The sequence below is a fragment of the Ischnura elegans genome, chromosome 9, assembly GCF_921293095.1.
Source record: "Ischnura elegans chromosome 9, ioIscEleg1.1, whole genome shotgun sequence".
Classification (NCBI taxonomy): Eukaryota; Metazoa; Arthropoda; class Insecta; order Odonata; family Coenagrionidae; genus Ischnura; species Ischnura elegans.
The window spans coordinates 22123937-22140765 of NC_060254.1; the positions used below are offsets into that span (position 1 = coordinate 22123937).

Genomic DNA, 16829 nt, shown 5'->3' on the forward strand with positions numbered 1-16829 from the left:
ACGGGGATTTGTAACTTTTTCGTATAACAGGCGTGTGGTCTTGATTGATATGGATGCTGAAGTCTTCTGACTACTTTCCATCCGTGTCTTCTTTGTATATCGCCCTTGCGTTCATCATTTTTTTCCATTATTGTTTAAATGTTTAAGATATCCTCTGGTCTTCGAAACCTATCTCTATAGGTGTCTTCATAGGATATTATTTCTTTAATTATTTCGTTCTCTTTGTCCTCCAGATCGTCATAACACTTCTTCGCTGTTTTTCGCACCAGCTCTTTGGCTGCAGCCACTTTACTTATCGTGAACACCGCTTGGTTACCCAAACATTGCCTTATTTTAAGTATAGATCGCAGGTGTCGTCTCTCCATTCTATCGATTTTATCATTTTCTCTTTGGTTAGTAAACCCCACCACGCCGGTGCTGCGTACAGTAATGTAGACTGAATGAATGATTTGTATAATATTGTTTTTGTTGCTACCGGCGCGGCGTTGTTTTTTAAGATAGGGCTTAGAGACACCCTCGCGCCAATGTATTTTCGTATAACATGGTAAATGTAACTTGCTTATATAACATGTTACTCAGCGTAACGAGGCAGTGTTCCGCGATTTTCCTCGTCATCGCGGAGCACTGCCGCTTGCCGCAACAGAGTAATGCGCGCACCATCCTCATCCATCACAGCGCCGCACTCCTCCGTCCTGCCATCGCCGACCAAAACCATCCTCGACCTCTTTTTTTCCAATCGTAATGAACGACGTCTCTTCTGGACAAACAAGTGAGAGAGAGTTCGTGCAGTGGCAGCGAGATAAGCCCTCCGAAATGCGCCATTCCTCCGCTACGCAGCGCTGCCCTCGCCTCCCCTCCGTCGCCGACGAAGTTTCGTCTCGTGGTCTCCCGTCAGTTCTCGAGAGCCCTTCGCATCTACTGTGAGCGCGTGTGTCCGCTTCTCCCGTTGGCCCTCCGTTCCGATTTCACTCGACAGTCGTGTGGTCCGAGACGCCGTGGTTCCGTCCGCCGCTTTATAATCCTCGCCCCATAAATGTGTACCCTCGCCCGCAACCCCCCGCGTATCCGCCTGAGAGGTAAGGAGCCGCGGATATCTCACCTGGACCCATGCATCTCCACCGCCCATCGCTTGTAAAGGAGGACATCGCCTGAAGAGCGCTGCGCGACATATTATCTGCAATGGGATCCTCCGTTCCGGACGCACAGTGATAGCAAAGTGGTGTTCGCGCGTGGTGGTGTGTCGAGTTCACGCTGTTTCATTACCGCGAGTAAGGCGAGTTGTTAAAAGGGCGAGTTTGTAAAGTGTTTCTTCTTCTCGTGTGGGTTGGCAACGCCGTGACTGCTCCTCGTCGTCTCTCCTACGCGCGCTCTCTTCCCTTCCTTCCCCTCTGCCCCGGTGACGTGGATGCAAGACCTTGGGACCGCGCCTCCCGCCTCCGATACATTCGGAAAAGCCCGCGTCTTCTGCCCCCGCGCTGACTTCCCCCTCCTCCACGCTACGAACGAATTTCACGTTCCTTTTGGGAAAGTGCCGCTCCCTCCCCTTGGATTGTGTTGCCTTCCCGCTAGAGGACAAAATTGTGCCGCTCCCCTTCCAAATTCCCAGTGACCCCTGGTTTTATTATTTTTTTTATTAGTCGACCACTTCCCCTCCTCCGGATCGACTTGGAGGTATCGAGGACACCGAGTCGCCGTTGTTGCCGCTGCTATATCTTGTCGTTCTTCTTTTGTTTTTTGTGTCTCGAGTAAAACTCTTGATTACCCCTCGTGTGATTTCAGTTGAACACGTGTAAAGAACTTATCTTTCGGAAGCTTCCAGTGACCAAGTGAACGTTTTTCAATTTAACCCATTGCTTTCTATTTCTGGTGAGCCCTTTTTCTTGTGAGGAATTCTGAGTGGACAACTTTTCGTGTCGACACTGTTGTTTTTCGTCTGATTTTTGTGCATCTCCTCGTCATCCTGCAAGCAGGATAGTTAGGAACTCGTGAAAATTCCCCAGAGAGCTAGAAAACTGCGTCGGAAACCCATCCGTCGACCATTATAGTGTATGTGCTGGTGCGGACAGTCAGTCCTCCACACTCGCTGGTCCTTTTCCCCCGCTACCACGCACGAACAGTGCTTTGAGTTGAAAGGGCGCGACCCTCTGCTCCCCTACCGGAAACCCTCCGAAGAAGCCACGACCCGTGCATTGGACTCTTTTCACATCTTGCCCGTCTCTTGCCCGCGTCTTCCTCGCTTGCCTCCGGGCAGCAGCTCTTGTTCGGCGTCGCGTCGCTGTGATGGTGGTGTGTCGCGGGCCTTACTGCGACCGTTTCCCGGGCGGACAACTCGAGTTCGCCCTTTCTCCCGTCGTGCGCGTGCCGCCAGCGGACCCGCTGCCTTCCACGCCCGCTCCGACCAGGCGCCGCCGAGTCAGGACCGGGGCCCGACGACTGCCGTCCCTACAGCGCTCTGGTGCTTCTGACCACCGTCTGCGGGGTCCCACGGCTGACGGCCGCTAAGGCCGACGACTGCGTGTTCCAGGGGAACCAGATAACAGTTTCGTGCCAGTGCCTTCTCACCACAATGGCACCCTGACTCTGTTACTAGGCGACAGGGTTCCTGCGGACCCGCGTCTGTTTATTTTCAAGGTGCGGTTCGACATTTTGGTGGATTTCATCAGCGCCATTACACGACAATGGCACCCTGACTCTGTTACTAGGCGAAAGGGATCCTGCGGACCGGTGCCTATTTGTCTTCAAGGTGCGACTCTTTGTCTCCCCCCCTGGTTCGAAGTATTGGTGGATTTTGTCTGTGCCTTATCACAACAATGGCACCCTGACTCTATTGCTAGGCGACAGGGATCCTGCGGACCCGTGCCTATTTATCTTCAAGGTGCGACTCTTTGTCTCCCCCCCTGGTTCGAAGTATTGGTGGATTTTGTCTGTACCTTATCACAACAATGGCACCCTGACTCTATTGCTAGGCGACAGGGATCCTGCGGACCCGTGCCTATTTATCTTCAAGGTGCGACTCTTTGTCTCCCCCCCTGGTTCGAAGTATTGGTGGATTTTATCTGTACCTTATCACAACAATGGCACCCTGACTCTATTGCTAGGCGACAGGGATCCTGCGGACCCGTGCCTATTTATCTTCAAGGTGCGACTCTTTGTCTCCCCCCCTGGTTCGAAGTATTGGTGGATTTTATCTGTACCTTATCACAACAATGGCACCCTGACTCTATTGCTAGGCGACAGGGTTCCTGCGGACCCGCGTCTGTTTATTTTCAAGGTGAGACTCTATGTCTTCTCACCCGGTTCAATATTTTGGTGGATTTCATCTGCGCCATATCTTGACAATGGCACCCTGACTCTATTGTTAGGCGACGGGGTTCCTACGGACCCACGTCCGTTTTTTTGTCAAGGTGGCACTCACGTCTTCCCCCCGATTTGATATTTTCGGTGGATTTCGTTTAAACACTTGATTAGTCATTGCAATGGCGAGCACGCCCTGATAGAGTTTCTAAGATGTCGCCGTGATGTCGGGATTTGGAATTCGTGGCGCCAGAGGCACTAGCGGTGCTCCCGCGTGCGTACATGACCCTCCGCCCTAAGGTCAGGGTAGTTTGCGCCGTGGGTCAGTGCATCCCCACCGTGGCTGCGAGCTGGAAGTATTCAATTTCATTCCAAAACATCGTGAGGCCACTGACCGAAATGGAGAACAAATCCATGCCGTAGTTAGTTGGTTGGTCGCCTATTGTGGTGACAGCGATCACTTCAATCAGATTCGCTGTTGCCATTTCGAATTTTTTCTTATCATTATAGTATTTCTATCTAGAAGTTATATTTTTATTTTATGACACTTGAGACTTTATGCTGTAAAATGGTGTTAGCTAATTGTTATTTTTTTGTATTTTTGATGGCAAAAAACATAAGGATAAGAAACATGATGCCTTAATCGTGGTCTGATTCACCTTGCTTAAGGTTTCTTAGGGTAGTTTCACTTTCATTTTATTACTGATATAATATATGTATGCATGAAAAGTATGGATTGATCCTTCTTTTCTCTAGTTACTGTGCGTAGGATCGCTGCTACGCACTGAATATAACATCCTATAAAGTTTCCTCAATCATTCCATGTTTTTTTATGCTATTAAGTTTTATTGAAATAATGACTGTTTTGCATTCCGGGTAGGTTTGTAGTCCCGTAGGGTATTTGCTTGTTTTGTTGTTGTTGAAATAATCCAGATAGTAGTATCGCGACATTTTCGTTGCGCAGTTGTTCGGTTGCCCTCTCTCGAGTGCATCACTCTCCCGCTATCGCTCCCATTCTGGTGGCCGCATAAGTCGTCGGGGACCTGCTAGTGGTCCGCGATCGAAGCGAGGCTGGCAGAGGCGTGGTCCGAGGCTTGGTGGTGGGGCCGGGGAGTGGCGACCGAGCCACCCCTCAAGAAGCACCAGCATCTTCCGCCGGCCTCCGCCGTGGGCATGGAGCTGCAAGTGATGCTCAGCGATGCCATGGGCCTCGTAGACTTCCAGCAGCAGCAACAACAACCGCAGCAGCAGCAGCAGCCCAGCAACCACCACCAACCACCCCCACATCATCACCACCACCACCATCTGCAGCAGAGACCGTCGGAGCAGCACCCAAGGGGCGTCTACCCCCCGGGGGTCGTCCACGACCACACTACCATCGAGAGGAGCCCTCAACCTCCGCCCCCGCCGCTGAGGCGCTACCGGCCGGAGGAGGAGGAGGAGGCGGAGGAGGTGGGCACATCCCCCATGGCCACGCTGTCGCCCTCTGCCAGCAGCGGCGAAGAGGACCCCTCTTTTCGTGGCGGCGGCGAGGGGGACATGTTCCACTGGAGCGGGGGCAGGCTGGGTCGGGGGGGCAAGAGAGGGGAGGCGGTGGAGGGGGAGGCCGCCTCTCCTTCCGCGCGCTCGCCCTCGTGCGGGGGCCTGCTGGCGGTGGCGGCGGCGGCGGCAGCGGCTGCGGCCGCCATGACCCCTGTGGCCGGCCGCAAGAGGAAGATGGCCTCGGAGGGCGCGGAGGAGGGGCCGAGGTCGGGTTCGCCCGGCAAGGAGCGACTCCAGCAGCCGCCGCAGCCCATGGAGGACGATGAAGGTGAGTCTCCTCTCAACGGCCATTCCCGAATAATATACAGAGTGTGCATTTGCAGTAATGAGAATAAATTATTTAAAAGATGTTTGTTAGATGTATAGTTTCTTAACTGTAGAGGTGTCTGAAGTATTCTCCTTCAGCATCAGCGCATCTCTACAGCTGAGTTTTCCACGCTTCGCTCGCTCCTTGGAAGTGAAAAACGGTAACATTCTCTATAGCATGCGTGCAAGCCACTTTGCCCGCATCCAGGGTCCGATTTTAGCGTAATTTTTGGACTATTTTCACTTTGGGGAAGAGAAATACGCCTGGTGGGGCAAGATCGGGGCTGTATGGAGTCTGGGAATCGTTACAATGCATCGTGATGCCATATTTTGCCCGGTGCTCGGTGACAATGAACCCTGAATGCTATTAAAACGGCTTGAACGTACTTCAAGGATTTTTCGATTGCTCGATTCCAGACAGCGTGCGAAGCGTGGAAGGAAGACTCGCCTGCAAAAGGTTATTGATGCTGAAGGAGCTACTTGGGAGACTAATAGTTTTTTTGCAGCGATGTCTTTTATAAATTTCTTCAAATTTATTTATTCTCATTACTTAAAAAAAACACTCACTGTGAACAAATTTTCGAGTTTTACTTTGTGGATACGTAGAAATGAAATCGTGGAAATAATTAAAATAGCTTATTTCTCTTTATGAATTTTAATTAAAACACGACCAGAGTGTCAATACTCTGTATCATCTTCTGTTGGACCTTGGGTCGTGTTTCAATTAAAATTCAGCAAGTGATATTTAAAAAGTTCCACATATTTCTATCATGGATAATTTTTTACATAATAGCCCCCAAAACTGTTCGATTTGTCAAATTATATCAATTATTAAGTTCCACAGAAATTTATTTCAGCGATCTAGGTTTCAAAGTAAACAGCCATTATCAAGTTCCTCGACAAAGAATATTGATTATTACTGTTTATGCTGGTTTTATCTATCACCTAATAGCAGTTAATGTCGCCCGTGCATTCTATGATAAAAATAAAAAAATAGTCGAGTTCCGTTCCATTGATTAACGATATTTACTCATTTTTATTTACAATCGTGAGGAATAGCATGGAAAAGTTGTGTTTTGAAAAATTAATTTTTTAGATCACATCATAACGAATACAAATTTCGATTAAAATTTCTAATTATAACGCAATTCTCTGTAAAATTCGGATCGCTCTGCCCGACAGTGACGCTGGTGGCAAATTTTGTAAACTCATTTCAATGGGTGGTGAATGGCTACACCGCTCGAGGCCAACTAGAGAATCCTATATTGCAATATTCATGCACATATCCCGCCCTGATGGTTTTAATGCCACTTGAAGTTGAACTACCCTCGTGAACCCCCATCGATGAGTGAATTTGAATTGATGTTAGTTCAAAATTTCCTTTGAAAATAAAAGACCTTGTATTCCGTTTAATTACTTTAAAAACACCAAAGTCTATCAATATTGCTTACCATTTTTAGCTGCAAACTTTTTTTTAATTAATCGTATTTTCGTTCCTTCTCATCAACCTACAATGAACGAATGAACCTTGACTTTAATGTTGTTAAATTTGTGGACATCAGAGTAGGGCGTCGGTGGCGGCGGGGAAATTAATGCATGAGTTGCATGCAAGTTGGACCTGAGGTTTCCTGGGGCAGATTCGGTATTTATACATGCGGTCGTCCGGAACTTTAGGAAATTTGCGCTCTCCCGTGATTAACGCGCTGTCCGGATGTTGGGTCGTCCCGGTCCCATCCGTCAGAGCCGCCTCTGCGGTGGTCCAAAGGGTTATCTGAGATCTGTGTATGCTTTTGTGAAGAATGTCGTTGGCGATTCCTATGGTTGGGTTCTCATTGAGGAAAAATTGGTGGAACGGACGGAAATGTGAAAAGTATCTAGCCCAGAGATCTTCAAAATTCTCAGTCCGGCTATCAATCAGCAGTTACGGGGCCGAAAACATACGCCTGGTCTATTTTTAAAAAAGAATAAAGTATGTATGTTGTTTTTAATTAGTTGTTTAATACTATTTTATGCAGTTATTTATTAATGACACATCCATTCAGTAGACGTAAACACCTATTTGTGGAGATAGCGAAATTGTTTCGTCGTTTTTTTTCCGTCGAGTAAAAGATCTCCGAGGCTGGTAGTGAGTCTCGCGGGCCCCATATGGCCCGCGGGCCGTAGTTTATAGTACCCTGATATAGCGAAATTACTATTTTTCCCTTCCACTCTATGCTGTCTTGAAGGGACTATTATCTACTAATTTATTATCCTCCAGTTTCCTCTATTCCACCTCCATGTGAGACAAGCTGTACAGTGGAAAAGTAGTAAAACTTATATCGTTTTATTTTTATTCATATAAGTCTCCGATTTCTCCTATATTGACTCGTCAAGGTCTAAGGTCATTGCCTTGTTGCGTTAGCAAGTGCCTTACGTCATTGCCGCTTCTATTAGCTGACAATGAGCTTATGATGCGCCAGACCCATCTCAAGCGTTATGCTCTTCAAGTACACTGCTTTAGATCGACCTCATGGTTTTTTACCATCACTGTAGACAAGGGGGCTAGCTATACGGGGCACCAGACTGTCCTGTGGAGCCTTCATTTTTAATCGCAATTTTGACGAATTTTTATTATCTTTTTCCGGAGAGATATTGTAGAACGGCATATTAAATGATACTCAAAGATATCATACAGTCTACTAAATTTATTAGACGGTACGATACCTTTGTGAAGCATTTAAATCGGTTTTCCAAAATGCCCGCAGCGCGGCGATCTGTGTGGAACGATCCATTTATATATGCGGTATAATATTTACAACCTTGAGGGAACAATTGAATAGCTATGAATTTTGATCGATCACATCATCGGATATTTACATTTCATTTAACAGGCCCAATTATAGCCTTTTTACCGTAAAAATCGTCAGCAACACGACTTACTTCACCAACTAAGGAATAGTGGGCGGAGGATTATACTTTTTTCATTTTTAAATTTGGAGAGAATTTCTGAATGAGGATTTTTTTTTCGTTTTAGCTTATCTCTCCTCCTCATCTAAAGAATTATTATTTCTTCCACGTACCGAATACTTCAACGTAATTGAGATTTCTATTATGAGTGAACAACCACTTTCTTCTTTAATATATACTTCACCTGCTCCATGGCATACGTCTTGCCTTCCACCTGTGCTTCAATGAAAAGTTTCATTATGCCATCGTGTCTCATGTTGTAGCCGATTACATTGTCACGTCTACTACCCAAGGTTTTCAAAATACTTTTCTCCTAGACTTCTTAGAACTTTCTCATTATTCACACGATGCATCCATTAGATATTCATTTTTATTCTACAACACTTGATTTCGTAATCTTCCAACCTTGATTACTCGGCTGCTTTCATCGTCCACGCTCTCTACAATAAATAAGCTTACTCTAAATCTAAGATCTAATATTTTCCTCCCTGACTTCAGCGCTTATGTTCTCAGCTGCAGGGGGATGAAGGGGGTGTATTGAAGCCCCAAAGCCCCAAAGACTCAGAGAAATAAAATAACTATTTTAAGCTATGTTTACATTTGACATATAATAACTGCATCTCCTTAAAGAGTTAATTTTTTACTGCCAAAATGATTTAAAATGAATGTCCAGACATGTCATTTTTCAAAACATTTCCCGGACCTCCCGTTGCCGGGGGGGGGGGGTCTCTCCCCCAGGAACCCTGATCCCCCCCCCAAAGCATATCCCAAGTTACGCTACTGCTTCTTCATATTGTTCCCTATATCCTCTGTGGCTCGCACGCAACGTATTTCCCTTCTTGGTGTTCTCAGGAGTCCCTAGCCATTTTTTGTCTACTACTTGTTTCTCTTATTTTTGCTTGAGGCGAGCGTTGAATCGTAGCATTTCTGGTATTTAGATTTTATGGGGAGGGGATGTGGGAAGGAAGGAAGGAAGGCGGATTTGGGGACTTTATGTTTTATCTTTTCAGGTAGGTTGTAATCCCACAGATGGGAGAAGAGTTTATTGGCTGTGAGAGGTAAGGATTTAGCGAATTTCTTCAGACAGTGCAGCAGGTCCTTTCGAAGGTTTCTGTTACCTACTTATAGACCACGGAGCGCCGACTATTCTGCGGACAATAACGTTTTCGGTTCTTTGTAGTTTCTTTCGGTGAGATGCCGCAGCGTGGAGCCAAACTGGTGATGCATACGATAGATGGGGTTTTATGATGCTTGAGAACCTACAGTAGTAATTTCGTTTATAAGGAGAGCGGGGATGATGATTTAATGAGAGGTACGAGACATACGGATTCCTTTTGCTTTATCTATTTGAGTTTTGATGTGGTGTCTGTGGCTGATATTAAGCTTTCGGTTTTATGTTTTTTCCCACGATCTCGATCCGTTATCGCCCTGACGGGAGAAACTATTTTAGGAGCCCGGAAGCGCATGCATTTTCGCTGATATTTCTTGTAATAAGCATTCACGTATGTTTTCCTGAAGTTATGGTTTTCCCACAAGTTAATATCCGTGCTCTTTTTCGAACGGCTCAGGACTCAAATGCGTCCAATTCCTCAGACCGGAACTGTGCTCTGAATTTTATACCTTAGTAATGAATTATAATGAATGATAAAATACTCGACGTGCGAGGAGGCCCAGGGAAAGGAATTGGCCCCTAAAACCTGAGTGTGTGATATACGCTTCGTTAGACTTAATAGGAAACACAGTTTGGTTCAGGTTGAGCTCTATCCATCACATATGCAAACTAACTTTTAGGTTGAATCACTTGGGGAGTGAGTGATGAATTTCTTGCTTCGATGGGGAAGGCCCTAAACCACTCGAGTGTGACGATGCACACTCCAAAGGCTTATTCATGGGTGAGCTCAATCAGTACCCATCCAAGGAAACTGAGGGCTCAAATCACTGGAGAGTCGGTATCCTTTGACTTTTAAATATGGAATCATCGATGAGTAGAATAGTTCATGCGCGCAGAAAGTGTCACCTACCTATATATATTAATTGCCGTGGGAAATGTTACCTTGGAGAAGGAAGCGAACCGTAAACCTTAGGCTTTGTGGACTAATCCGTTGACCATTGCCCTATCCCGAATTCTTTACCCTGACCTTTAATCTAAACTTCTGGGTAGTTCTTCAAATGGGTTCTGTTATTGGAGGTTTGCCCGAAATAAGCGACTGCCCCTAATACGTGGAATCTGCTGTGGTACTCTCATTCCACAGATTCATACCGTATGTTGAACAACCTTTTGCTTACGTCTTCATTTTATAGTGGTATGGGAATGATTCGGGGCGTACCTGTTTACACACTTGGCAAATGGACTTGTGGTAATTAACTGTACAGGAATACATACTCCGTAAATGAATACTCGTTGATATCATACATCTACATAGTACCCCACAAGATGCCTCAACAGGCTTGCGACGAGGAATGTTAAGACACAGCCTTTAACAAAGAAAAAGGAAATACTACAAAAAGTTTCGCGTACCACTTATTTAAGTCCCCCTAGATAGTAGGACGACCTCCGCAAGAAATGCACCGTCGTGCATTTGTTCAGATTAAACTATAGTCCCCACTCTTGGCTCCACACATGAATGTTGCTCAAATCCGACTATAGAATTTCAAAGTCAGAGTGATCAGTAATTTTGCGATAGATGACAGCGTCGTCTGCAAATAAACGCATTTAAATTAATTTGGTAGCAGAGGTCATCTATGAATGTAATGAACAAAAGGGGGCCGATTGCGTTTCCTTGAAGGACACCCGAGCATTGACATGGTAGTAGAGGATAGGATCGTGGCCTGAAATTAGAAGGAAAAAGGGGTGGGTATTTTAAAAGTTTTGTTCGAACCGCCCTGTACTAGTTTTGGAGAAAAAGGAAGGGGTCCGAAACGGGTTTTTTTGGTGGGGAGGGGAGGGGCAGCGGGTCGCATATACGTTGGGAACGCGGTAGAGGGGATGGGAGGTGCGGCGAAGGGAGGGGATAGTCTCGCGCTGTTTGAGGCGGCTGCCCAATGAGCAGGAAGAAGTTCGTGGCGATTTTGAAGGGATGAAGTCGGATGTGAGACTCTCCACCTCAAGAATTTGTTGCTTCCCGCCAATTCTTCATCACGTTTTAACCCATTATTCCTTTACCATTTGTCCATTATTCCTTTAACCCATTTGTCCTTTTCCATTATTTTTCCACGAATTGCTCCGCATACCGAATTCTAATGTCAAACATAGTTGGCAGTATTTGAAATGCAATTATTTTAAAATATGAATTTGAGATAGATTTGTAATTTGTATTTGGTATTTCAAATACACGACCTGAATTTACTTGTATTTTGGATTTCAAGATGTACAGATTTTTGATATTTTTCCTTTCTAAAATAAGCACTTGTGAAATACTTTTGAAGTAGCTCCGATAACATTTCTGTAACATTATGCTTCAGAGATTACTTTGTTTTCGTTAGAATCGTTTTTCTTCATGCTTGCAGCTATCCATATCGTGCCAAGGTAAGTTATAGATATTTTTTGAGATCTCTTAGTTTCCATACAAATGTATTTTATATTTTAAAAGGTATTTAAAATGCTATTTTGTAGTTTGATTTTCAAATACCTAAGCCAAGTATTTTGTGTTTTGCATTTCAAATACATTTGGAGATTATTTTTTATTTCAAATACTCTTCAGCCTATATTTTTCCCATCCCTGATGTCAAGCAACAAATTTTTTTTGATTGATCTTTACCAAAGTAAGAGTTAAGCTACTGAAAATGACGAAATTTTCATTTTTAATACCCATGTCTACACGTATGAAGCATGCTCTTAATGTAAGACCTAGTAAATTCCTTCCCGACCTCAAGGCTTACATTTTCACCTGTAAGGAGACTCCTCTCTTTAAGGAAGCTACGTGCCTCGCTTGGCTCACAATCAGTATTGAAATCGTCATATTCCGATCCAGACATATTTTGGCTTTTTCTGTTGGGCTGTCTCTTGGTCCAGCAATCTCTTAGAAAGCCGTAAAACTAACCATTTTAACCATTTATCTTAAAATTTTCTGGGGGAGGCCCCCCGCACCTCCCGCTAACCCTGGCAGGTATTCCATACACTCCAGACCACCCTGTATTAGTTGCGCCTAAACCCCCCCTCAGCCTTAATTCATAGCTGCGCCCCTGTTGCTGAGCGACGCGGAGAACATACCATATCATATCATATTAGAACCCCGCTACATTTTCATCCTAAGAAACGATAAATTAAGGAAATATTTTGCCTATGGGATAGATTTGGGCATTTGTTTTTCCCTCGAACGACAAAGGACTTTAATAATTGCTAGCTGGAAATTCTTGTGAGCATTTCCTTTTATTTGTTTACGGCTGGTGTCCTAAAACCCCCAAGCCTCTTGAGGCGGCTTTTGGGTAGTATCAGAGAAGAGTTCGTCATCTTACCCCACCTGAGGGGTAAGACGACGAAGGGGGATGGGTAAGATGACGAACAGATTAAAATTGTACGTTAAGATGAAAAGTTTTGTTTTAAAAATAAATAAAAAAACATATAACATTAAATCGAAACTTGAAGCTTGTACGTTTTGGAAGGTTTCCATACTATACATATAATCAATAACAGACCATCTGTTACTTCCACAATATTTTAAAATTTTTTTGACCGGTTTCGGATGTTACACCATTATCAAGTACAGAAAATATAAATATTTTCTATAGTTGGTCGTTGTGTAGTTCTGGTCGTTCAATAAGTCTTTAGAAAAAAGTAGAAAAACAATTTTTTTATGTTTTTAAACTTTGTCTCCTTTCAGCGGTGTTAACTTTTGATAGCATTTTTCTAAACATTTTAAGCCGTCCAAAGAGTAAAATTTCGGGATCTCCTCAAAATAAGCATTTTTTGGGTGATGACGTACTCCTTAGAGGTAAAACTTCGTTTGAAGAAAGCTATTTCTTCGATTTGGGAAACGACTTAGAGTCGCTGGGGGTCAAATCTATTGAATACGGTGAATTGTGTAACAATTGGGTCTTGAATGCCGTAATTTTGGCCAATACAACTGCATGGGTGTGCAATCGTGAATTGTGTTGTTGAAGGAGGAACTTTTTCTCTTTCAAATTAGGGCTTTTATTTATTTCTACCAACAACCAGTCCAATAACGATGCGTAGTACTAATCTGTCATCGCTTTTCTAATCTCTAAGTAATTGATGTAGATTATTCCGCATGCATGTCAAAATGTTGTTGTCTTGACCTGACCGGCCCATTCCACCATCTTCGCCTGCTTTGGAGCCTGTTCACTTTCAGAATTCCATTGTTTGGACTGGTTTTATCTCTTTAGTGTAGTGATGTATCCATATTTCATAAAAAGTTATGTATTGACGAGGAAAGTCCTCGGGATTGCGGAGGAAAAGGGACTAACACCTCGGAGTTGACCACACGATTTCTTTTATTCTCCACGGAGAGCTAACGCGGCGGCCATAATGCCGAGATTTTTTTACACCTAATTTTTAATGCTAACTTAAAACGATTGTGAATTTCGGTATGCCTGTGGGCTCAAATTTATCGCGCACTTTGATTTGTATATCATTTGAAAATATATCGTGGATTTTTCCGATCATTTCGGAGGTAAACACTTCCACAGGTGGTCCGGAACCATATTCATTTTTTGGATGCACGGCCACGTTTTAATTCACTTACCCAATTGAAAATAGCTGCAAACAAAAGTCGAGGTCTTCCTTTTACGTTATTGCAATCCAATTGTTGGTGATTTTCTGCTTCCGGCCATCATGTCTCACGATGTGGCCTATTAGGCTGTATCGTCTTTTTATCAATATTTTCATGAGGCCTCTATTCTCTCCTACTCTTCTTATTCCTCATTACTCGGTCGATCGATTTGATCCTCATCATTCTTCTGTTGCACCACATTTCGAAGGCCCCTTTTCTTAGTTTTCTCCGCCGCTGTCATTGTCCATGCCTCACTTCCGTGTAGGGGCATACTCCAAATGTAGGTTCTTATAAATTGTTTCCTTACTTCCGTATTTAATTTTCCCGCTGTGAGTAGGTCTCTCTTTCTGTGGAATCCTCTCTTCGCTTGTGCTGATAATTTCTTTATTGTTTCTCTCGTCGCAAGTGATCCTGCCTCCAAAATAACAGAATTCGTCCACTTCTACCGAGTGTTTGCTTCCCTATTCTAATATTAGTCTTAACTTCTTCTCTTCTGCTGGATACTAATATCTTGGTTTTCTTTGTGTCTATTTTTAACTGATATTTACCCATAATCCCACCCATACGGGTATTCACTCCCGATGCCTTTTCTTTGATTTCATTGCTTTCTCGATGTAAACGTTGAAAATTGCGGGTGACAAAGGACAGCCTAGTCTCAATCCTTTCCTAATTCTAGCTTCTTCACGGCTGAGCCTTGATTTTATCACCGCTTTATGTTTTTTTAATAAACTTTGGATGATTCTTCTGTCATTGTAAAGAACTCCAATGTCTTTCAGGATTCCAAGCATTGTGTTCCAATCCACATTGTCAGCTGCTTTCTATAAGTCCACGAGCGCAACGAACGTTGGCTTGTTATTTTCCGTTTTCTTTTCTATGAGCAGCCTATGGGCCTTAGCTTTTTCTGAATCCCGTGGGCCTTAGCTTTTTCTGAATCCAACTTGGTCCTCATTCAAATACTCTTCTGCTCTTCGTTCTATTCTTCTATAGATGATCCTTTTCAGTATCTTCGACGCATGTGTAATCAGGCTAATGGTCCTAAAATCTTCGCAGTTCTCCGCTCTTTTCCTCTTAGGAATAGGGATTATAATGTTCCTCTCGAAGTCCTGTGGTATCTCTTTTGTCGAATACATTTCTCTTATGATTTTGTACAGCTGGTTCAACGTATTTCCTCCTGCATTTTTAGTTTGCTTTGTGGGAATATCATCAAATGCAGATACTTAATTTATCCGAAGGTCTCTTACAGCCGTATCAAATTCTGATCTTATAATTGGGGCTCCCATGCCATCCTCATCCACTTCCCTCTAGTTTTCGAGAGTATTTGTTCTTAGGCTGTTTCCATTGTACAAATCTTCCACATATTTCTTTCCATCTCTTCCCTTCGTCTATGTTTTCAATCATTAGTTCTCCGTTTGTGTCCCCAAGGGGATTACAAATTAACCCCCTTTCCTTAAAGTGGTTCCTCACTATCCTATAGGCGGTCTCTACTTTTCCATGTTTAAGATTGTTTTGCACGTCTTCACAAATATTATTCATCAGCGCTTCTCTAGTCTCCCTCGCTTTACGGCATCTCTCGTACCTTATTCTCTTGTAACAATTCTGCCCTTCCTCAGTTTTCGCAGCCTTGTATTTTCGTCTTTCTTCAATGAGATCTAATACTTCCTGCGTGATCCATGATTTTTTCATTACGACTTTTCTTTTACCAAGAATTTCCTCAGCTTCCATATGCATACCACTAATAATAGTTTTCCAACTCTCTTCCACTGATTTATTGGTCGTATCCTCCCCTATTCTCTTTTCTGCAGCTTCTTTAAAAGGCGGTTGATGCTGAACCTCCTTCAATTTTTCAACGTGCCATGTGTTTTCGCGGCTTTCTTCATTTTTTTTTACTTTAGCCATTTCATTATAATTACATTATGGTCACTGTGGATATCTACCCCTGGGTAGCTTTTGCAGTCCTTTGCCTGGTTCTTGAATCTTTGTTACAATAAAATGTAGTTGATTTGGAATCTTCTAAGGACTCCTGGCATCTTCCACGTGTATCTTATTCGCAGGGAATTTTTGAATAAAGCGTTATCAACCACTAGCCTGCGTTCAGTGCAGAATTGAAATAGTCTTTCTCCTCTTTCATTTCAATTTCCTAATCCGTATGTCCCAGCTATAATTCCGTCTTGACCTTCGCCAACGACGGCGTTCCAGTTACCTAAAATAATAAGATTTTCTTCCCCTCTTACCTGCTTGATAACTCCCGCTATGTCTTGGTAGACATCTTCTACTTCTTCATCTTCATAAACTGATGTAGGCATGTAAACCTGCACCACTACAGTTGCTATGGGTTCAGTTTATATCTTCACCACTACTATCCTTTTCTTAAAGTGCCGGTAGCTTTTAACATGCATCCCGGCGCTCTTTCTAAGCATTATCCCTACTCCAGCATTACCATTTAGCGATCGTGTGTATCATCGTGTAGCTATCACTCCAATGGTCTCCTTCTTGGGGCCACTTCATTTCGCTGATGCCTAATACGTCGAGGTTCATTCTTTGCATCTCCTCCTTCAAGTTCTTTAGCCTACCGCAGGTACGAAGCGATCTGACGTTCCATGTTCCTTTCCTTAACATTCTATCACCTTTGACCGATGTACCCTCTCGAGTCCTGAGATCCAAATGGGGGAATAGTTTACCTCCGGGATATTTTACCCGAGAGAATTCCATCATGTCATGATATAAAGTGAGTGGAGTAGCTGCAACTCCTCGGGATGATAATGTGGTGGTTTGCGCTTGCCTTCCACATCGCAGTGCTACAGCCGTTAAGGTTAATGTTACCACGCCCGTAGTGAAATGTGTGTCGCTGTATTGACCACCTTGGTCTCCACCTTCACTCATATGAAGAAGAGCTGCTGCCCTCTTCCCCGGGTAATGAGCGGCATAATTATTGGCGGCCCCCAGTCGCCAAGTCACGGCATCTTCACAGGTTTCGGTATCATTTGAATGGTCTACCTTACCCAAGGGTAGCCC

General features: G+C 44.0%; 1 protein-coding gene across 2 annotated transcripts in view; it reads left to right on the forward strand.

Moving 5' to 3' along the window:
* The first annotated feature begins 883 nt into the window (after positions 1-883).
* The window catches only part of LOC124165796, a 143350-nt gene continuing 127404 nt past the window's right edge, over positions 884-16829 (forward strand). For both annotated transcript variants that reach the window (XM_046543297.1, XM_046543298.1), the window contains exon 1: positions 884-5104. In XM_046543297.1, the coding sequence (XP_046399253.1) occupies positions 4468-5104 (637 nt within the window). In that variant the 5' untranslated portion in view covers positions 884-4467. The remainder of the gene's footprint in view (positions 5105-16829) is intronic.